The sequence below is a fragment of the Rhipicephalus microplus genome, chromosome 5 (genome assembly GCF_043290135.1).
Source record: "Rhipicephalus microplus isolate Deutch F79 chromosome 5, USDA_Rmic, whole genome shotgun sequence".
NCBI lineage: Eukaryota > Metazoa > Arthropoda > Arachnida > Ixodida > Ixodidae > Rhipicephalus > Rhipicephalus microplus.
Window position 1 is genome coordinate 91,488,359 of NC_134704.1, and position 24,029 is coordinate 91,512,387.

Sequence of the window (24,029 nt, forward strand, 5' to 3'; positions counted from 1 at the left end):
ATAAACCTGTGGAATCTCCTAAACGAAGTTTATTAAACATGTTCCTTGCCTATATATATACATATATATATTGTGGGAGTTGATAATTTTCAATTTTTATGTTTTTATGTACCAAAACAAAGATACGATTGTAAGGCACACTGAAGTGATTACGTGATACAGATCAATTTCTGCTACAGTCAGCATCAAAAGTTTAAAGAGTTTAAATATTTTCACTGCTTTGTCAGGCAGCCTTGTATTTGGATTTTCTACTCGTTCGAAAACACCTAAGCAGGATATACTGTGGAGTTTGACTGCAGAATAGTCACGAAATGCTGAGAAATTTTAAGTTTTCTTCAACATGGTGGCCTCAATTTTCTATGCTGTTTGTACATGGGCATGCTAAACTTTATCTTCGCCCTCATATGGCCACTGTGGCTCGGCATGGAACCCACAACTACCAGTACGGAAGTGAAATACCTCACCTGCTAGGCTGCCTATCTGCAAGCATTGTAATTAACGAAACGGGTGCAGCGTATATCAGTGTACAGTATGCATAAGTTACAGTATCGAAGTTTTCACAAGCGTGCTTGCACGAGGGTTTACCTGCTCAATTACGAAGATGGTATAATCTATTTGCTGCCGGGGCAGCATTTGGTGCATGTTGTAGAGGAAGACCCTGAGGTGATCCTCACGGTCACGGTAAGGAACCAAGATGGCCACTCTATGCCTAGCCGTGCAGTCCGTGGGCTTGTACCGTCCGCCAGGCAGTATGTGCGGGAACTCCTTCTCCATCGTCTCAAACGAGGGAGCATCCTTGAGCACTTTTAATCGACCAACTGCATACATGGGAAGAAAGAAAAAAAAAAAGGATACTTGTGAGTTAGTGTGTTCAGTATTGAAACAGCATATATGTACATAAGGAAAGCAGCCCAAAAACAACTTTTTTTCGAAGCTAAAGTGGATGCCTTTGAGCAAGCGCCACAGTCGCACAAATACCTATGAGAAGAATATCGGAATACACATTTCTATCGTTTAGCTTGTTGAAGAGTCGTGACTGCCAAAACAACGTGACCGTGCAGTGCCCTTGTCGTGGGTGCGATGTCATGGTGCTACATGCTGGGCGTTTTCACCATCAAATTTCAATGTTTTATTCCAGATTTTTAAAATATTTTAAATAATTTTCCCCCTCACCTTTGTGGTGCAGACAGCCGCACTTTGCAAAGTACATTTTTCTTGTTTGATGTTCCCATTTTTTTGCTCCCATTTCACTTTCAGCATAAATTTTATTTACCAAATAACCAACGGGATAACTTCAGGTTTGCGGTAAATTTAGCGAGACTGCCTGAGCCCTATTCAACATTACGCATGGTGGCTGGAATTGCCTACTGCCTTAAGTAGTGGAATTCAGTGATATTGTGACTAAATGGTCTTTACGAATGGTAATGGGCGTCAGTTCGGTTATGACAAACACGGCAAGCAACTCCTCATGCCAGATTATTACTTCAATGACACTGACCAAAGTCTCATCTACTAGACCAATATGTGCAGGAGACCATCGAATTTGCTCACATTATTAAACAGCTATTTGTGAAAAAAGTCATACTTTTTCTGCCTCTTGTTCCTTGTCCTATGATATGCGACTAGCAATAGTGAACACTGCTCTCAACTTAGGCTGAAGAATGTGACTGTCGCAAACAGCTCACAATATTAAAAAGTGTGCATCTATGTATATACCAGTATGCTGCATCATTGCAGTCATGGCAACACTGGCCGATTACCTAACACACCCTGAACATTGCTAAGGTGCTCCCCTCCAGCTGCGACAGCAGTTGAGACAAGGAGCTCTGAATTCGCATACTCTCACCAGGCTCTTCAACATGTGCCTGAATTGCAATGACACAAGGTTCTTCATATTTGCCCCTATTTAAATGGGGCTGCCATGGTCTTACAAGGAGCGAGCAGTTTTCTTTTAGGATGGCAGGCTGTCACAGGTGGTTGGCAAATTACAGTAGGTAGTGTTGTACATGTAAAAGATTTAGTGCTCCAAGAAGCTACCTGAAGCAGCTATGGAGATTAATTGTAAGAGGAGAAGGACAGGCATTGTATCTGTGTGGTTCCTAAACACCTTACGAAAACCTTATGAGCTGCATGAACACTCACCTAAGTGAGGTGGCACAAGTGGACAGAGCTCCAAGGCAGGCATAGTGCTGGTGTTATCAAGACGTGGGGAAGTGGGAAAGATCTTATCGAAGTGCGATTTGTTCACGGAATATGGACTGGCAGACTCTGGGAGCTGTGCGCCACCAGGAACTGGCCGGAAAATCCAAGAAAGTCCCGGTGAAACTACCTGCACAAGTTGGGTTGGAGAAAGGTCGTAAGGAGGGGCAAGAGGGCCAGAAAGCACCGGTATGAGAAATTAATGCTGGTTAAAATTGCAGAGAAACACTCCAATTGTGAGAATACATCAGACCGCACGATGTATGTGGCAGGATTCCAAGTTAGAGCTTCATAAAGGCACACGGAAATGGAAGCAGCAGCCTTTCGCACATTTCCTTAGTTCCTATTTATATGCCAGCAGCTGAGCCACTATGCTTGGCTAGCACTGATGTTTTTATTCATTTCCTAAGCTGCTGCTCTCATCTGACAGCATTGCAGGAGGGCAATATAAAAAGTACAACATATAAAAAATTCAAGAACAATAAAATATCTAACAAATGTAGGGAAAGAGGTTTTAGTAAATAGGACACAGCAAATAGTGGTTACAAAAATACAATGAACTTTCATACATTTATCGCACTATTCAAGTGAAACTGCATAATGATGAACATCCTTTATAAAATAAAACATTAATGTCATATTCCTTGAAAAATATTCATACTAAAGAAATCAACAATAACAACAAATTAGCCTGTAGGTGTTTTCTTTCCATGTTGAAGGGAGTCAACCAACAAACATATGTGGGAGATGAGAGTAGCCTTGTGGCATTTAATTGGCTGAATGTATGCTGAATGCACGGGACGATGTTACCTATTTGAAACTTATACGGCACATCCTGGCAACAGTGAAATTCATCCAGTTTTACCTGTCAGCTATACTTGTTCATTACGTCACATTTTAGCATAAAAAAGCGACATATTGCTCTTGCCTGCTTAGTATGAATAAGGAACGTGTATGGGTCCCGAACATAGGTCGGCGAACTCGCTAAGAGTTGACTCGCTCGGATCAACTCTGATCAAGTCATGCGTCCAAGTCTGAACGAGTCCAAGTGAGTATTATAGTGGAGAGTTTGAGCTCGAGTGAGCCAGGTTGAAGAAAATTTTTGCCAGTGCGAGTCTGAGCAAGTTCAACCGGAAAAATTTGGCGAGCCTGAATCTGAGCAAGTCTAAATCACAAGATATATTTCTTAAGCGAGTCTGAGCGAGTTTCACTTCTTTTTGCCAACTTATGGTCCTATCTGCTCACCTTCACCATTGCTATCAACCTTAACTAGATTCACAATTATCCTCACGTCTACTCGCGTGTAATTTAAAGCAGAGTTGCTCATACACCATTTCAATATTTATTGAACAGAGGCGTGAATTACGTGGGGAAGTTACCTTGGCCTCCACACCTGCAAACACTTACAGGAAAGTTCTAAATAAGTATATCTTATGTTGTCATCTTAAAATTACCTTGCTGGTTTGGGAGTGCTCATAACTAGAATTCGAAGGCACTGTGTCACAATGTGTCAAAAAGAGCACAAATTACGAGAGATATTGGTGTTAAAGGGCATTGACACCACACTTGAAAAAGCTATTTCTAAGCTAATGTACTCATGAGTCGACTCACTCGAGCTCAGATTTGGTTCGAGCTGCGAGTCAGAGTCCGGCTACAAAAAACTTTGGTGGATAGTCCGAGTTCGAGCGAGTCCTATATGCAAAATAATTTTCATGAGTGAGTTCGAGTGAGCTCTACCAAGTGTTGCCAATCTATGCCAACTGGTCATAGCAATTCCCAGCAATTAGACCCAAATGAACTGGAAAGCAACTGCTATTTCGGACTTCTATAAAAAAGACCAACTGCACCTCACAGTCCCAATCAGTCATTCCAATTGGTCCTCCATCTGCTATTGGGTCTCCCAATTGGAATGCTTGTTAGTCGAACTGAGTGCACACATTCCAATTGGAAAAACATTCAAACTACCGTGCATTCCATGCAATTGGCCTCCCTATGGGAATGCTTGTTGGTCCGATTGAATGAGCACATTTGGGATAGAGCAATTATTTGAAGCTTGCATTGACACTAACATGGCAGCCCTCAAATTGGATTCAAAATGGTTTACCAAGTGGATGTCATTGGTACATTCGTATTATTGACATCAGTACAGTGGTTGTAATTGGCTTCTTTTTTAAATGTGCCCGCCCACCTATGTAATACTTTTGTAAGATGGCCCTTGATGGTACTGTGAACAAAAAAAACTGGTGGCAAAATTTTAGTCAGTTTAAAACCAGTCGGTGTCACTTGGTGCTTTTTTTAATTAACTAAATGACTTAACTTAAGTACTTGCTCCCCTAATGTCATCACCTACGTTTATAATGAATATTGGATGTTACAAAGCTATTTTCGAGCTAGGCGAGACTTTATAGCAAGGTTCGACCGATATGCCACATTTTACAACCCACGGTTTGCGGCACGGTACAGAAAACACTTTTGGCACGAAGCGGTGCTAGACCATCAATATAATTCTCTAAACATCACTTCGATGTAAATTTATTATGCATTCCAAGAATTGTGTGGATAAAATGCCCTCGATCATGGCATTTCACTCAATAAGTTAAGCAATTATGGGTTTCGCAACTATGAAATCCTAGTTTTCGTAGTTATCCTGATAATCGAAAACAAATCGTACATATGAATGGCATAACTTCATCACCTCAGCATCTTAGTACAGGAGTACCGCAGGGTTCAGTACTCGGTCCCTTGTTTTTAACAGTATATATAAAAGTCTTGCCTCAAACATTAAAATTCGCTGATATATCAATGTGTGCTGATGACACCGCTATGATAACTACAGATGACAACAACCAGGAAAAAAAGTCCAAATTGAGCTTGTTCAACTTTCAGAATCGTTCGTTGCCAATAAACTAAGCATTAGTACTACAAAAACTAAATATATTGTTTGCCACTCATGTTCAAAAATGATTTCTGATGGTTCTCTCTCTCACTGTATTTAAATCAATGCCCACTCCAATGCATCGACGCATACACCTATCTTGGCGTTATTGTCGATCAGCATCTACATTGGCAGCAGCACATCGAAGCTCTGCTTTACGCTAGCATCAGGTTATTTTGCATTCTTTCAGGCACGAAAATATTTTCCAAGAAACATTCTACGCATCCTGTATTTTTCATTTTTTCAGCCTCACCTGCCGTACTGTATTGGTTCATGGACCTGGACATTCAATACTTACCTAGATGCTGTTCGGTGTCTACAGAAACGAGCTGTCCGAACTATTAACTTCTCACGGCGAAATGAAGCAAGCAACTATTAAATTCTCACGGCGAAATGAAGCAAGCAAACCAATATTTTCTAAACTGCACATCATACCATTTGATTTCTTACGTGAAATAAGTATGCCAAAGTGCATTATCAGTGTAATAAAAGACAACTATCTGTTTAACATATCAATATTGAGAATGCCAAATCCTCCAACAAGAAGCAAAACAATTGGGAACTTTTAATATACCGTTGGCAAGAAACCTCAGAGATTAGTATATTGGTTCAAAAATATGGAATGATATACCAATTGAGGGAAAGCAGAGCAATAACATTTCACACTGGTTAAAAAAGAATTAACAGCAAATGTCATCTGAACAGACACTTATGTCACATACGCAACCCGTAGATACACTCGTATGGATTCTATTGTTTACTTTCTCTTCTCTCTCAATTTTGATATGCTTACCACATCTGAGTTATACACGACATGTTTCCTTGTTCTATACCATATATTCTTGTCTGTTAAATATGTGTGTATATAGGTATCTATGTATATATGTAAGTGTATATGTGTATATATTGCCCCGTTCCATTTCTGAAGTATTGTTATCGCCCCAAAACACTACACAATTCTCAGCGCAAACCGCGCCTGCAGTTTTCGAGAAGCTTCCGGACTTTAGTAGATCATTTCCATAAAATCACGCCCACTCTGCGAACTGTACAGATTATTCCGGAGCCTACGTCACCGCCAGCGATAACGCTAGAACATTCGATTGGCAAGAGCATAAATGCCGACGCACTCCGCCGCTTGTCAGTAGTTGATCGACAACCGACGCTCCGTTCACTGCTATCTGTGCAAGACTGCTACTGTAATCGGACTTTCCGTTTACTGGGCACAGGTTCGCCCAAATAAACAGTTAAATCCCAACACAAAGTATCCTGTCTTTGGCCACGTCACGACCTCGTGACAATATGTATGTGTAAATAGATGTGTTTTTATATATAGATGTGTGTGTATCCATTCTATCTATTTCTCATTTTATTAATGTGTATTTCTGTATATATAAGTCTGTAAATGACTCCAATACTAGCCTTTGGCTGAGGGGTCATACAGTGTTTGAAAAAAAAATGTACTTATTTCATGTGAATAAAACTTCACAGACTTCAAAAATTCTGCACGTGGTGCCATCTCTCAGAGGTAGCAAAGGCATCCTGCTAAAACTAAATAGGAAATAGCCAAAATACATCATAGGTCTTGAATAAAGCTAGTTATCAAAAATGATTCTGGTATCTATAAAACAGAGACCTACTATATCCCAGAAAATTTTGGTAAAAGTGCAGTGTTTCACTACAAAGCAGGTGGCTTCCCAGAACAATTGAGCACTGCCATTCAGAAATGAGTGGGGCTCTACTGTAAAATATTGAACACTCCGAGAAGCCACGCATTTTGTGTAGTGAAACACGAATTTTGACAGAATATTCACTTATGTTTCTGCTGTACAAAATCCGGAGCCATTTTCGATAACTAGCTTTTCTGTGAGATATGATTCTTTGTAACTTCTTCCCATTCAGTTATGGCAGGCCACCGCTACTGACAAGAAATGATGCTATGTGCAAATGTTCCCAAGCCCTGGTAACGCCCCTGTTTGCTATACAGAGTTTTGTTGTAACAGCGCCCAAGTGTTGTCAGGCGCGTAGGAGGAGGAGGAATAAACGTTTATTTTTCAGGGGCGTAGGAAGAAACTTTTTTTAGAATGCGGGGGGGGGGGGGGGGGGCTCATTTTTGATTTGAGGACGGGGGAAAGAGGCACTTTTGAAATTCTCATTTTGGGCTCTTTATACCATGGCAAAAAAAAAAAAAAAACTTCGCGGAGGGGGGGGGGGGGGCACGGTCCCAGTTTGTTACTCCCTGGCTGCGCCGCTGGAGTGTGTGTGTATATACCTTAAACGGCTTCTGGTTGGTCGAGAGCATGTTGAAGCTGTACTCGAGCAGCAGGAAGCCGGCCACGGTGGCGGCGACCAGCTTGTAGAAGTGACCGCGACAGAGAGACGCCGCAGAGGCGCGCACGCCGCGCTGCCAGCTGACGCCGTCGGCCGCGGTCGCCGACAAGGCAGGCGACGCCATTGCGGCGGACGTGCTGGTGGCGAGACCAGGGACGATGCGTCGAGCCTTGCTGCTGCTGCTGCACTGGAGCCGCTAGTGGCGCTCATCACTCGGCGCGCGCGTCATCAGCACGAGCCCGCCACCTTCGACCTCGTCGCCTGCGCCACATCGGCACCTGCAAGAGATTGATTGATTGATTTGTGGGGTTTAACGTCCCAGAACCACTATTTGATTATGAGAGACGCCGTAGTGGAGGGCTCCGGAAATTTCGACCACCTGGGGTTCTTTAACGTGCACCCAAATCTGAGTACATGGGCCTACAACATATCCGCCTCCATCGGAAATGCAGCCGTCACAGCCGGGATTCGATCCCACGACCTGCGGGTCAGCAGCAGAGTACCTTAGCCACTAGACCACCGTGGCGGGGCACCTCCACGAGAGCAGCGCGGGGAGTGGACGGTCAGTGTCTCACGGATCCTGGACGCAGTCTCACACTTATTTAGCTCGGCACGCTAACAATCAAAGCAGCCACTTGGGGGAGATATAAACGGGAATGCGCGTTGTAGAATTTACCTTAGTTCCTAATTGTAGGCAGTCTGGGGCAGTAACTAGATACTAGCAACGCGTTACCAATAACTAGTTACTTTTTTAGTAACTTTTAACTGCAACTAGTTACTTTTATTTTGAGAAACTTGTAACTGTAACACTGTTACTTTTTTCATAGAGTAACTAACGAAAAATACACTTACTACTGTTTTTTGTAAAAAAAAAATGATCTAACAGCCAGACTCGATAAAGGCCGACTTAACTGTTTTCCATTATTTTAAACTTTCTTCTTTATGATGTCCTCTCCACCTTTCGACTTTCTACGGCTCCCATCGCAAAACAGGACGCTAAGAGGAATCTTCCCTGCAGAAGACGGAGTTCGGAGTTTACTTGTATATTACATATCTAAAGGTAAACATATTTGACAAAGACCTGTCCGGCTGGTTTGAAGCGAAGTCTGTCTGGAGGGTATGTTTATTTGTAAAACTACACGTCGTAACTCAATAATGTTGCCACTGAACACCTTGCCAAGTTCACGTGCCCCCCTTCGTTCCTCGGCTTTCCTTTTGGGGGCGATGGGGCGTGGAAGGGCAATATATATATATATATATATATATATATATATATATATATATATATATTGTTACGAGACAATGCCCCACTTAAACAGTGAGATAGGCGCTGAGGAAGACGAGGTGATTTTGTGTGTGCGCGCGCTCTCTCTTGTTCGCCATCTTGGCTTGCGCGTTGGCGCTGTGTAAATATATTTTAAAACGCCTAGTTTCCCTTGTGCCTTCACGCAACATTTTGGTGGAGGTGCTGGGTACAACGCACGACGGAGTTACGCAGCGGACGCCTAGTCTCTGCTCCCAACATGTCCACCGGCAGCGACGCTTCCTCAACTGCTACGCCCAATGCATCAATGGCGCCGACCTCTCCTGTTTATCTCGTGGCCGCTCCACCCCGCGATCCCGGCAACTTTTCGGGAACGGACGGCGAGGACGTGGATGAGTGGCTTAAACTCTACGAACTCTTCAGCACAAATCACAGGTGGGACCCAACCTTAATGCTGGCAAACATCATCTTTTACTTACAAGGGAAACTAGGCGTTTTAAAATATATTTACACAGCGCCAACGCGCAAGCCAAGATGGCGAACAAGAGAGAGCGCGCGCACACACAAAATCACCTCGTCTTCCTCAGCGCCTATCTCACTGTTTAAGTGGGGCATTGTCTCGTAACATAAATGTTACGAGACAATGCCCCACTTAAACAGTGAGATAGGCGCTGAGGAAGACGAGGTGATTTTGTGTGTGCGCGCGCTCTCTCTTGTTCGCCATCTTGGCTTGCGCGTTGGCGCTGTGTAAATATATTTTAAAACGCCTAGTTTCCCTTGTGCCTTCACGCAACAATATATATATATATATATAATATATATATATATATTTCTATCCCTTTTCTTGGTATTCCGGTGGAGCATTCCTCCGTTTGAGGCTTCCAGCAAGTCACGTTTTACAGGTGGCTAGAAAATAACAGCATGAAACTCCTGAAAGCCTGAAGCATTTAGAACGGGTTTGACACTGATTGTGAAAGCTCTACTTTGAGTTAACACCACAATGATTAACAAAGTGGTTGACGTTTCGCCTCATATGCAGGTGGTATCCTCAGTAGACGCTGGCAAAAAATAAAAATAAGCGGAGGTCGATCAGTTCATTAGTCACACATGTCCTTGCAAACGTTCGGTAGGAGGCCGCTGGTTGCTGTTGCAAGTCGGTGCGTCGTAGCGAATCAACCACGTTTTCAGTAAAACACAATTTCACAATCCCGAATCCACCACTCTTGCCGCTACACGACGCCTATAGTAAGCGAGAAAACGCGCGAAAAGAAAATTTTAGAGTGGGAGACGCCACCTTGAGATTCCCGCGCCAAACACCGTGACGTCATAGGTTTTGAACACGTCTACTGGATTCTGCGCAGCTTCTAATTGATAAAAATGAAGTGCATTCTGGTCTGTGAGTGCAATAGATGTAGCATACGAGGTTGCAGAAAATTTCATAAAGCCGGGCAATAACACGAAGATACCAAAAATACACTCGTAATTTCTGACGTGACGCGTGGAGATTTAGGCGCGAAATTTAAAAATGAAACTCCAACTTAGATTATCTCGGCTAATAATGAACATATGATATTGAAACATGTGGCATTAGAGTAACAGGAGTGCGCTTTGTCAATCTGAACGAAGTCATTTTTTTTTGTTTTTTTAATGTCCCTTCGACAGCGCGCCGTCATCCCTGCTGAAATAAACAATTCATTAGCCGGGACTCAAAACGGGGCTCCTACAGGCGTTCTTGACGCCCTTTGCGGTCACAGAACTTTTCAATGAATGATCAACTAAATATAACAAAAACAAGCACCTTCAAAGAAAGGCCAATAACGTGACATATACAGCGGGTGTGGGGAGATTTCGATTAACTGAAGCCTACGGCGCCACATCGGCCATGATTACACACTACATTTAGAGGCACTCCTCTACATCACATTCACAAGAAATGCAGGAAGGGCAAGATGTGGGAACTTGCGATCAAAAATTTGACGAAAAAAAAAAAACTCCCAAGCATTTCCGCGAGGGTGAACATGGTTAAGTGCGAATACACGGGGTGATCATTGAGGGGTATTTATTAATTCGCACTATTATATTTATTAATCACACTATGGTGCCTTTATGGTGTAATGGTTCCTGGGAATCGCAATTTGATCACACGGGGGAGTTTACGTTAACTCACTGGCGAATGCCAACGGATTTTAACTTTACTCCCCCTCACGACCCGCTCTCGACGGGAGATTGAGAGAGAAGGCGGGCGCGCGCGAGAGAGGGGTGCGCGCGCAGCTGCAGCGAGCGAGGAGAGCGGAGGAGCGAGCGAAGGGGGAGGGGGTATAAGGCGCGTTACTGACACCGATATCAGCGTCGCGTCCGTGGCTTATTCGGTAGAGCGTCGCGCTGCGGCCCGCCAAGTCCTCTTTCTTTTAAAGATAGAGAGAAGACTGCGGACGCCGCCGACGGCGGTGGATGGTTTGGGGTCGCTTATAAAGTGTATTCACACTTAAAATACCTCCTCTGTTTACGAATCCTTCACCGCATCTATAAGTGTTTCACAGGATATGGCCGCAAAGCGAGATATGTCACAATCAAAAACAGTTGCGATATATCAACAGAGCCTCCGAGCAGTGTAGCTGTGTCACCACTGTACCGATCACTCTTTCACAACCAAGTATTTCTCTACAAAGGAAAGGGTTCGTAATCTTACACTTCCAGGAAAGGTGGAGTAAAAATGGACTTTTTTTATCCCAACAAATTAATCGTATGGCTTGCTTGCATTTCCTCAATTTTTTTTTATTTTGTGCTGAGTAGTCACCTTTTTATCAAGAATGTCATGGCACGCTGATAACGCGCACGTCGTTCATGACGGGTAGTTCCGGGATTGCGGTGATAAGACATGCAAAGTACGCGAGGCAAATGACTATTGCGTGGCACAAATACTCGCAACACACGGTGTCTTGAGAGTTTATTGTGGAGAAAAAAAAGGAAAAAAAAAAGACGGCCTTGCTAGTCTTAACGGAAAACTGAGCAGCACGTCCGGGACCCACCACGCTTGTGCGACTAACTGCATGCTGCCTGCTAGATTGCACGATCACGAAACTGTCAGGCAGACAGTAAAAAAATATTACGTCGGTGCCGAAGACAATATGTCGTGATAGGGCCCCCATGAGAGAGTTATTGCCCAAATTGCACCACAACAAGGTCGTAATAGGGCTCCCGTGAGATAGTTATTGCCCAAATAACACCACAACAGATTCGGACCTTTCAGGAGTTCCCGGCCATGTAACAACCGGACAACGGCGCGTCGACACAAGGCTGCGGGACAATATATACCAACGTCTAAACATGTGAAGCACTATGAAAACGCAACGCATCATGCGGAGAGGTCACTGGCTGCAGCCAATCGAGACCACAAAAAGAATTCACCCGATGCAGATAGCTATATACAGAAGCCAGACCAAACTATCTGAGGAATACGAAGGTTGAGTCACCGCCACGTCGCTTTTCCAACAGGTCAGACGCACCATGCTGCAATTGAAACATCGAGCAACGTGTACGCAAGTACATGATCAAGCAACCCGGCGGTCGACTGCGAAACACCCGAACCGGAACAACGGCTTCCGTGAGATAAGCCTAACGGCGGCGCCTTGCACCAGAAGGCTTTTTTTTCCCCTCCTCATACTTGAACTGAGCCACTAATCCTCCCACTTCGGCGGGCAGCAGGATGCGAGGCGGTTCCGAAATAATTGGCCTTATCACTGCAGAGGCGTAGCCAGATTTTTTTTGGGGGGGGGGAGGGGGAAGGGGGGGAGGGTTAACCATAGCTTTACGTATGTTCGTGCGTTTATTTGCATGTGTGCGTTATTATGCAAGCAAAACTGAAAATTTTAGGCGGGTTGAACCTCCCACCTTTGGCTACGCCCCTGTATCACAGGCCATCGTAGACAGCAGGCTGTTTTTTGGAAAACAGTGTGCTCGACCGCAAAAGCCGTCGGTGGCAGAGAACGCGAACACTAAAAGGCGCGACTCTCCACGTAGTGGTATTTGAAGATGGGAGCAGGGCTGTTTCGTGTGAATCGACAACACGCATAATCGATTAGCACAAAACAAGTACAACGGACAAGACAACAGGCCGGATGCGGCACTAAACTTCAAGTGAGTTCGCATAAAAACATAATTAACAACACAGACGGACAGACAGACAGATTGCCCTGAAAACGGCTATAATACCTCCATTCTTTTAAACTCTTCGGCCTACACATGCCACATCCATCTGAACAGTTAAAATGACTAGAGTATAAAGTTGGGCATGTTGGTAAGACATAGTTGATCGACGTAGCGCGTTTAGAAACATAGGACAAGGGAAGGGACAACGCTCCCTTCTGTCCCTTCTTTTGTCCCATGTTTCTAAACGCGCTACGTCGATCAACTAAGTTAAAATGAGCATATTTTCCGTCTTACGCGGTTCCCTGCGAATCTTCTCAATTACGTTCTTCTGCGAATAAATCTCCAGTTGAAGTTTATAGAGTCAGTTCTGCCTGTTCTAACATCGTACGTTTTTAACGCCTGAAGTCACTTCCCACGGGAACGACGATATGGATAGCGGTTCAATGGAACCCGTGGCGCCTCAGTTCCTTCTCTACATAGCACGGCCTCGTACACGTTCTTTTTGCCTCATATTACGATGCCGATGAAATCCCTAACGCCATTATTACTTCGAGGAAGGAACAGAAGCCGGGCGAGAGGCGGCTAAACGGGATTAAGCCATTCACTTGCACTATGGGTCAACTCATTCAAACTCAATTTTATTTGGCAGTAATTACAGCATCACCAACGTGAACACGGGGTCAATTACAACAACCTGCTATTATTATTATTACCACATGCGGTTGTTCGGTTGTTAAAAGCGTGTCTAAACCAAAAGTACACAGTTATTTTTGCATTTAACCCTGACCGAAATGCGGCCGCTGGGGGTGGGAATCAAACCCGCAGCTATTTGAGCTTAGTAGCACTTTCGACTCAAAAGCTACAGCTTCAAGTTGAAAGACAGTTACAGCCATACAGACTGTATCACACTTGTTTAAAGCGGCCTGCGGGTCGTTTCAGTTGTACTATGCATAGATGCATAGAAAGAGCGACGCTGTAATAAGACCTAGCATAGCAAGCGGAGAGTTACTACAATAACGCAAAAAAAAATATACAGCAAACAGAAAAGATGAGACCACATGCATAAGCATGAACAAAAAAAAAGGGGGGGGGGTAAACCACGAAAGTTCACATTTCCTTATAATTGGATCACATTCGTTAGTTTATAAAATAAGAAATTTAACAATTCATAGAATATTATTTATGTTTACTAACCGTATTACCAACTAGCCCGATCCCACGCTTCACTTTAGTATAGCTAACGTGCGGTGTAGCGACTGCAGACAACGGCGCGCCCGGCCACGCGCTCCACCGCTCTTGACAAGTGTGATCCCGACTGTATACCGAGATTTCGGAGATTTATTCTACAGGCTTCCTGCAGCGCTCTTTTCTACTCTGTCCCGTCTTTTCCTGTGCTCTCGCAAGGTGAAATTCGCCACCGTAAACCAGACCTACAAGTCCACGCTTCTTCTGCACTTACGAACACACTTTCCATAATCCGCAAATGCGCTTTTTTGTGATGCGTTCTCCCAACTCATAATGGCGGCACCTGTCATGCTTCAAGTGGATAGAGTTGCGCGTGCTGTGGCTTGTCCATTATGAGTGTTTACGTCAATAGAGAGGAACCTACACTTTCCACGTCATAGTGCAAGCAAACTGCGCTTTAACACGCTGGTTATAAGTGACTATAGTCGCCAATAGTTTGGCCAAGTGCATATAGCAAGAAAGCTAACTTTACCATATATGAAACGGGGCGATAGAAGAAGAATCGAGACGGTGCCTGTACGGCAAAGAGATACTGCCCTGTCAGAAGTGACCAATCACCCGAACGTATCTCGGAACCGCACAGAGTGGTTATTACTAAGATTGCGCTCTTCGACAGGAACACGTAGGCACTAACTCAGTCTGTCATACACCAGGGCCGTTGCCAAGAGGTGGCACACAAGGCCCGTGCCCCCCCCCCCCCCCCCCCGTTTTTTGTCACCGTAAAATATAGAGAAAGACCAACTTAAAAGGGTACCCCTCCCGAAATCAAGAGCCTGCCGCCACCCCCTCCCATCCGACGTCAAAAAAGATCCCCCCCCCCCCAAAAAAAAAAAAAAAAATATGACTACGCCCGTCGTGCACCATGCGCACAAGAATTAAAAGCAAACTTTATTTTACAACTTCAATCCATCCCACCGCTAAAAGAAACCGCGATCCCGGAACCAGGGCCGTAACAAGGGGGGAGTTCAGGGGGTTCTGACACCACATCTTTTTCATATATAACTTTTCCGGTGATGCTAACGTATTTACACTCCTTCACAGATTCGACCACTAATTGGCAAAGGCAGCCGTTCTCTCAACCCCCTCAAAAAAAAAAAAAAATCTTGGGTACGGCCCTGCCTACCACGGCACTTTTGTAGCGCATAGAAACAGTAGCCTACTTATCAGCTGCGGCCCCGAGAGATGACACAGGCGCCGCGCTGTGTCCGTTTACGAACATAAATGTGACGCAATGTACGACACGTGTAGCGATAGCACGCACCATGTTTCTCTTTCCATTCCTTTGTTGCTGTTTTTTTTTTCACGTGGCGCTCTAAAGAAATTAAATGAACGGGTTCCCGCAGAGTACTGACAGGCGCACTGTCAACATTGACGTCAGCTTCCTCGATAAACACGGCTCTTTGAGAATAAAATAAAATCACCGATTCATGATGAAAACTGCTTCCAGTCGCGGATGTCGTGGAGCGTGGCAATCTGGAGCAGTCGATTGTTTCAAATTAAATGTACACGTGTACTAAGGCGGATCCAAGATTTGCCCGTGGGGGTAAAGGTCTGTCTGACGCTCGCAGAGGGGGAGGGGGGAGGGGGGAGTGAACCTAAATGATCTGAAATTCTCTTTTTGGTGACGTACATTTGAAAATCATAGGCGGAGGAGAGGGTGATGACCCTATCTACCAAAACCCCCTATTTTTTAATAGAAGCATGAAATTGTACAGTATTTTAACAGTGTTTCAATAGTGTTTTTAGGGGCCAAGCTCCTTATATCGGCACCCGTTCGTCCCTCGTAGCCGTTGTAGTGTGTAACAAGTATAACATTTTTACCTCCAAGGTGGTGCCGGTGAGAGGTTTTATCCGTGCGTTGTTGAAAAATAAAAAATAGTGCTCGATGTAAATGCCAATGGCTGCTAATTGGAAATGAGAGGCAGGAGCATTCGGCTTTAGAGATTTCTTCAGAGCGTTGTTCAACAATAAAACAGTGCTCAATGTACATGCCAATGGATGCTAATAGGGAATGAGAGACAGGAGCATTCGGCTTTTAGTTAACGCGCACGCTGCGATTCCCATTAGCAGCCATTGGCATGTACATTGAGCACTATCTGACAAGAAAGGGTTGCTACGTTATACTCGCTGGGTGTAACCTCCTTGGTTTTACAAAGGTTTGGCGAGCGCTGAGCCACAGTGCCATGAATACAATGAACTAGTATATACCATGAACTCGAGGCGGTTAAAGGTGGGAAGCAGATACGAAGCGCAAGCCGTAAGAAAGTAAAAGCCGAATTCTCCGCCTCTCATTTCCCATTAGCAGCCATTGGCATGTACATTGAGTACTATCTGACAGGAAAAGGTTGCTACGTTATACTCGCTGGGCGTAACCTCCTTGGTTTTCGAAAGGTTTAGCGAGCGTTGGGCCTCAGTGCCGTGAATACAGTGAACTAGTATGTACCATGAACTCGAGGTGGTTAAAGGTGGGAAGTAGACCCGAAGCGCAAGCCGTAAGAAAGTGTGCGTGTGCCACCTCTTGTTTAGTCCTTGGAATGTCCGCTGGATGGCGGTGCTTCTAAATGGGGATTATATGATGAAAAGATGCGAGATGGTGGTACTTGGAGTGTTGAATAGATGGACGAACGGACACAGACAGATGCATGGAAGGACGCATGAAAGGACGCAGGGAAGGATTCATGGACGAACGCAGAGACGGACGCACGAACAGACGCACGCACGGACCGGCAAATGGACGCATGGACGGTCACACACACGGACGCTTGGACGGACGGAAGCAAGAACGAATGGACGGACGAATGCTTCGCCCCATTCTCCATCATTCACTCCGTGGATATGCTGCCAATTTTTTTGCATCAACTCTGAGAACGTTCAAAAGAAATTAGCAAACTCACCAGCGCACGGTATGGTGGGCAGATGTATGTAATTAACAAAGGAGTCAGCCTTAGCAGACTCTTTTGTTAACATTATTGACAACATGAACTTTGGTGTGTAAAGTGTTCGCCATCCAATGTTGTATAATTTACTGTGAACCATTTCAAACTTATGCGAATACGGAAAGCAACGCTGTATGTTTAATGCTTTTTTTGTATTTTTACTTATATTTTATTGGCCGTGTGTCCATTTATGTCACTCATCCACATGTACTTTCTTGTCACCACTCCTGCTTGGGCCCGAATGTGGCCTGCATTGTGTATAAATAATAAAAAAAAAACTTGTCCTCGCTGAGAAAAGTTATTTCTATACGCATCGAGACCGCTTCACATGGTAAATAGTTGAAGCGTATCATATCAGTACGGAGGGGGTGGTATGGGGTGTATCAGCCAGATTCCAATTAATATCGAAAACAGATTAGGTTTGTGGGTGGCACATTCGGCGCGAACATGATATGGCGCCCTTGCTGTTACAAAGTTATCGTATCCAGAGCTTTTTCTCGAAATACATGCCGTGTATTACATGGCTTCCCTGCTTTCCGGATAGTATACGCAGCTGCGTTAATTTAAAGAACTCGGTTGATAGCTATCACTCCTGTCGTCATTTCCTCCATGTCTTCTGGCGTGTGCGACGTTTGAAGACGGGAATCCCGTTCCGTGAAGGTCCGAATCGTGGGAAGAAAGCAGCTTATAACGAAGCTGACCGAGACGGCATTCGATCGCTTTGTGTGGTGATCAAATTCTATGTCTGCACTGACGCAACCTAGCCATATACGCTGTGTCCGCACAAAGGGAGGACTGAATAGGCGAACGCCCTGCAGATAACACGGGTCCAGCCGCAGGTAGAACGATATCGCATTGATTGGTTGAGTGAGCGCAAATAAAAGGGAGGACTGAATAGGCGAACGCCCTGCAGATAACACTGATCCAGCCGCAGGTCGAACGATATCGCATTGATTGGTTGAGTGAGCGCAAATCGGATTCGATTTACCGAGTTCAATTTAGGCATATAAGTACGAAAGGGTGGTAAGTGGACAAGATAAAAAAAAAAGCCGCACAAACGCGGCTTGAGGGAAACTGACCACTTTCAGTAAACGATATTGATGCACGGTAAAGCACACCATATACTTTGAAATACAATGATACATTGATTGATTTGTGGGGTTTAACGTCCCAAAACCACCATATGATTACGAGAGATGCCGTAGTGGAGGGCTCCGAAAATTTCGACCACCTGGGGTTCTTTAACGTGCACCCAAATCTGAGCACACGGTCCTACAACATTTCCGCCTCCATCGGAAATCCAGCCGCCGCAGCCGGGATGCGAACTCAATACATTGATACAATTATCATAAAACGTCAGTTATTCAGCATGGATACATACTTATATAATGTATATAAAATTATATGCACATGGGATTCCCCTACTCAGATAATGCGGCAACAATAACTTCACCGGAGTCATCAGACCGCCTTGTTAAAGGTACAACAAGTTACAGGTGTTTGGCGCGCAAGAATATGCATATACACAATTTCCTGATTCGTTCCAGTTTACATTAAAAATATGTTATTCACTTAAGGCGATCAGTAATACTCATTAAATATAAGCTTCTCTTGTTTTCTCTTTTCTCACCATTCAAGATTTGACGAACGCAGGCGGAAGCACCTGTCAATATCGTTACACTGCTACTAACCAGCGCAGTAACGTAATGGACATTGCATTAACAAGCCACTGAAAAACACTAAGACAGACGCCCGTACACGTACAACCGCAGAACTAACATGCTAAAGAAGCCTGCGCATGAGAAACGGTATGTGACATCACAGAACATTTGGCACTGTGACGAAAATACGAAAGACATTGTAAGGAAATCAAGGAACGGCAGCGGCACACAGTGGGGTCGTGGGTGTGTTTACTTCTTCGGTCACTATATATCTTTTCTCAAGTGTACAGGCTGTACACAAATTAAAACACTGGTGACGTCATTGAACACAGCCGCAAGTGCACACATCAAAGCCACGAGTGACAAATTGTGCATAGCAAACAATTCTAAAACCACGTTGAATGGAATTTCGATACATAAAAATTTTTATTATATCGATATTGATTTTGGTTAGACTTTAAAGACCTGCACACAGATACGTAGCCGAAAGTGCGGAGAAGGGGGGGGGGGAAGTGGCTAGGAGCTTGACCACGACAGAAAATGATGAACCTTACATATGTTTTGTTGAACATCCCTTGTCATCCCGGGAAACTGAATTAGTAAGGGGGTGCTAACAACGGTGTAGGTGCACCCCGTTTATAACTCGAGTGTGCGCGTATACTGCAAGATCATCGATTGACTAAATTGGAAAACGCGACCACGCCGGCGGGCCCTTTTTGATACGGTTCAAACCAGTCACTTTCCGTTCGCGAGTTGTAATGCATATAGGATGAATGCGGTGCTCGAGAGTAAAGGCAGAGGACACTGGAGAGACTGTTCGTTGCAGAGACTGCGCGCGTCCTCTTCCGCGGCTTTGCTCGCTCGCACCCGGAGGATTTAATGCACGAGCAAGAAGGGCCGTTGGCACGCGGCGCGGCCGCTCGGAACAGGTCGGGCGCTCCATAGACGACTTCGTGCCGTTCTCCTTCAAGTAGTAGCAGCGGGCACTCAATCGTTAATGCAGAGGAATGCGTTAATCATTCCTCTGTAGATTCATTTGTTCGGAATGTAGAAAGCCTGTTTTATGAAGACTAAAAGCAACTTTTGTTTTTTTTTATGTTTGTGAGCGCTTCCGAACACACTGATCACAGTACCCCCTGCTGATACCTTGATGTTTTGTGACCTGTCCATGATTTTGTACAATTGCTTTCATCGTACAAGTTTTATTTTCACCATCATCTTGTGATTCTGTTTCTTTCGCTATGTGCGATATTGCCTGGTTTGTACGCGACTGTGTATATTTGCTCGCCCACCCTGTATGAGCCTGAGAAAGGCTTACAGTATTAAATAAATAAAAAAATCGCGGCTTGATTGGCTTGAAAAAAAAAAAACCGCTCAATCGCCATAAATGCTACGGCAACGAACTGGCTGAAAAGACCCCTTGCCCATGCGTCGAAGATCACGGGTTCGCTTCTTGCCAGCAATCAGTCTTGTTGTACACTTTTTACTTTCTTCGCTTTTGTACCGCAATTATTACGGCACACTTGGAACAGCAAAAATACACCTTCCTCGGTACCGTTCTAGGGTTCATTATCTACTGGCTTTCATTGAGACTGCATCAAACGAACAAGCCCTCGAAATTCGCTTCCTCATTCATGAGAACTATTGGTAAAGTACATGGATTTGCCTGCTTTCAATGCTAGCCTAATAAAACGTTGTGGCGGCTTTATTGGCGGAGAGGTATTTTGGAAGCAATCTCATCTTTATTTTTAACGCAATAGTCTTAAAGAATGAGTCCATGCACAACAGCGAATTTCAGTGTTTGCTAAGGAATATCTCGTAGAAAACAAAGTTGTCGAGCCGAAAAGCCGTTCTAGTTATGATGATTACAAGCGAATTCCCGCATCAAACTATCATAACATGCCGACTGCATGAACTGCCATGACTGTTAGCACTTCTGGACACTGCAGCAGCGGAGTTCCTTCCAATATTCCTTCAGGAACATGTGTGTATAGGTACCAATCCTCGTAAAAGCCATATAAGCATTAAGTGGACCCGGCTGACTGCACGCGTTCTGAAAACAGCGCGACGTACCGCGGGAAAGAGTAATGAATACCCGTAACGGTACTAGACGGGAACAAATGAAACGATCAGCGCGCCGAACAAAACGCCGACACTTCCAACACAGGAGCGACATTCCGGTTCACCGGCGCCACGATCACAGCAAACGAACCTAAATTCTGCGGATGGGCCATGCGCGATGAAAAAAACAAGACAAAAAAATGACGCCAAAGCACGTCGTGCGCGTTGAGTTCGTTACGCGAAAGCACGCGGGACGTTAGCCAATCAGCGTACACGCACCGACGCTCAGCAAGTGTCCACATTCTGAGTGGGTCGCGCGAGCAAGGTCGTGTTGTTTGCTATACACGTGCAGCTGCATACACGTATCGTACCTTGTTAGGAGAGTAGCGGCATGACAAGGTGCTTACGTAGTACATGCGCACCACACGACGCGTCGAGTTCTAGCGGAACCCGCAATAAGCCGTTTACTAACCGGAGTAGATAGATGTCCGTACTGAGGGGATGTCTACGGCGTGTGCCTGTATGCCAAGACACCGAGGAAGGAGAACCGAACAAAGATTCATTTTCCTTGTTATGCACACATTAATGAATGCAACAGGCACTGACGCTAATGAAAGTAAAGGTGTGTTCTTTGGTGTGTTACGCACACCAAAGGACAAACGTACATGCACTTTAATAATCGATTGATTTGTGGGGTTTAACGTCCCAAAACCACCATTTGATTATGAGAGACGCCGTAGTGGAGGGCTCCGAAAATTTTGACCACCTGGGGTTCTTTAACGTGCACCCAAATCTGAGTACACGGGCCTACAACATTTCCGCCTCCATCGGAAATGCAGCCGCCGCAGCCGGGAATGCACTTTAATAATTGTTTTGAGGGTATGATGAGCCAGAACCATAACACGATCGTAAGGCACACCATAACAGGGGTCTACGTATTATTTCTGACCCCCTGGAGTTCGTTAGCAAGCCCTTGTGTCTAAATACACGTGTGTTGTCCCCCACTCGATACGCGGTCACCGAGGTCGGCAATCAAACTCGCATTCTGAAGCTTAGCAGCATGACACCACGCCTGCCAACCTGCACTGCCGGTGATTGCATGTACCCTTTAGTAAAAACAGCAAAAGTTCATCAAGATTACGAACATGCGCAGGCCACACACGAGAAGAATCCCCTCATCGAACAAACTTGTGAACCGAACTTTCACAACTTTCACTATGATTTTTTCATTACGTAAAAAAATTATGAACCATTTTGTCGAAGGTAACCCTCATAGAATGCGAAGCAGCAGCGGTGCGCCCGGCGTTGACCCGGTTGAAACGGGCGTCGACGCGGGTGCTGGAAGAACAGTTTGAAGCGAAACTCAGTACAGCGTTTACTGGAGTGAACGTTTGTTTGAAATGGAAAGACACGGGAGGCGGGTTGGGTTTCCTGTAGTTTCATCGCAGAAAGTGTTCGCTCGAACGTGGCGAGCGGTGGAGAGGGTGAAGCGGGAGAGATAACACGCGGCGAGCAGCGACAGGCTAGGGAAAGAATGACGTCAACGCGCGCGCACTGCGAAGGAAGGCGTGACCTACTTGGCACCGCCCAACACCTGCGGCCAGAGGAGCGCGGTGTGGACGGAGGGACATCGTTACACAGGGTAGTCAAAAAGCTGCTTCGCATGTAAAAAAAGCAGAAGAGGTTCTTCAGGTGTGGAACTGCGGTGAGTACATAGTCTTGACTTGCGTCTCCTTTACGCGTGTCCGTGACAAGTTACCCATGACGGCAGTTCCGCGTTGTTATCTTATCCAGGGCACTATAAAAGTCTGTGCAGCGCAGACTTGCAAGGGTACAATAATGACACTCGTTTGAAGCAAGAAAAGCAGGCAGATTTTAACAACACATAAAGCACAGTATAACGTCAGTAGCAGCAGCACTCCATGCAAACTTCCGGTAGGACAGAGTGCATTTTGGAGGTTCTCGCAAAAAGTGCGTCCCAGTATTTGTGCTAGGCCTGACTAGAAATGTTCAGTGTACCCTGTTTCATTGCCGTACATATATGGCGGATAATCCTTACGTGTCTGGTTTAATCACCACGCACGCATGGTTGTAAGCAGTTGCTAAAGTAAGTGTTCGGGAGAAGTTGAATTATTTCAATATGCAATACGGTAATTATATCTTCCCAGCACAGCCGCATCTGCACTGTACGAAGGGCCGCCACAAAACAACCACATTCGTCTCATAAGAAGGACCACCACACCATCGAACCACCACAGCACGAACGGAGTGCTCCGCGCGCCACGCTACAAGCCATTATACGCTATCGCTGTACCGGAAGAAGAGTGCGCAGATGCGACTCCACGATAGAACGTGCTTAGCGAAAGGTGTTTCGATGCGCATGCGCAGAAGCACGCTCTGTGTTGCAAGAACACGCACGAAAGAATCGAGCGCCTCCTCGGTCGACCGGGGACAAACAACGCCGAAGCCGCGGCCGAATCGCGAATCGAGCGCGGCGGCGCCTTGGCCAAAATCGGGGCCACTCGTCGCCACGCCGTTTGTGCCGCGGTGTGTATACAGCCGCAAGCGTCGCTATCACTTCCCCGGACAACATCCCGACCCCTTCCCGCCTTGCACACGCGGCGTGAACGCGTCGCGCTAAGCGTCACACAAAGCGCCAGATCCCGCGGCAAGCCGACGGGATGCGCTGAGCCGATTCTTCGCCGCGTTCCATGAATGGGCTCGGAAACGAGACGCCCCCGCCGCGAGCGAGAGAGGCCGACGCGCACTCAGTGAGCCAAGTCGCCTGCAGCTCGGGCATGCACGCGCGGAGAATGCCGCTGGGGTGGCAAACGAAAGAAACAAAAAAGAAGCTGGGACAAAACAAAATAAGAACCAGGTCACGTCGTCGCCTGGGCCGAAGAGCTCACGACTGCGACAGTGGCGCAAGGCGCATTGCCCAACCTACGATTGATATGGCCCGAAACATAGAGAATTGCGTGCGCGCGATGACAATGCGCGAAGGTGTGTCTCATTCTCACATGCGAATCATTATGGTGGCGGCTAAATGACAGTAAGTTGGAAACTGCAACTGCGCCGGCCTAACTGCATGCGAGTAAATGCATCATCTCTTCACAAATAGCGCACGCAACATACATGATTGGATAATTCTCCTTGCGCAAGCCAGAAGCGAAATAAATGGCTAGATTAGGGAGCCTTCATGTGCGCGCACCTGAGCCGGCACGCACATCAAGGTTCCCTAGGCTAGGCGT

At 45.5% G+C, this 24,029-nt stretch overlaps 1 protein-coding gene across 1 annotated transcript in view; it reads right to left on the reverse strand.

The window, feature by feature from the left end:
- Positions 1–24,029, reverse strand: part of LOC142817856 (beta-1,4-N-acetylgalactosaminyltransferase bre-4-like) — a 157,126-nt gene that overhangs the window by 22,680 nt on the left and 110,417 nt on the right. The window contains exons 3-5 of the mRNA XM_075895741.1: positions 7,404–7,740; positions 2,143–2,329; positions 586–818 (exon numbers count right to left, since the gene is read on the reverse strand). Of these exons, the coding sequence (XP_075751856.1) occupies positions 586–818; positions 2,143–2,329; positions 7,404–7,586 (603 nt within the window). The 5' untranslated portion in view covers positions 7,587–7,740. The remainder of the gene's footprint in view (positions 1–585; positions 819–2,142; positions 2,330–7,403; positions 7,741–24,029) is intronic.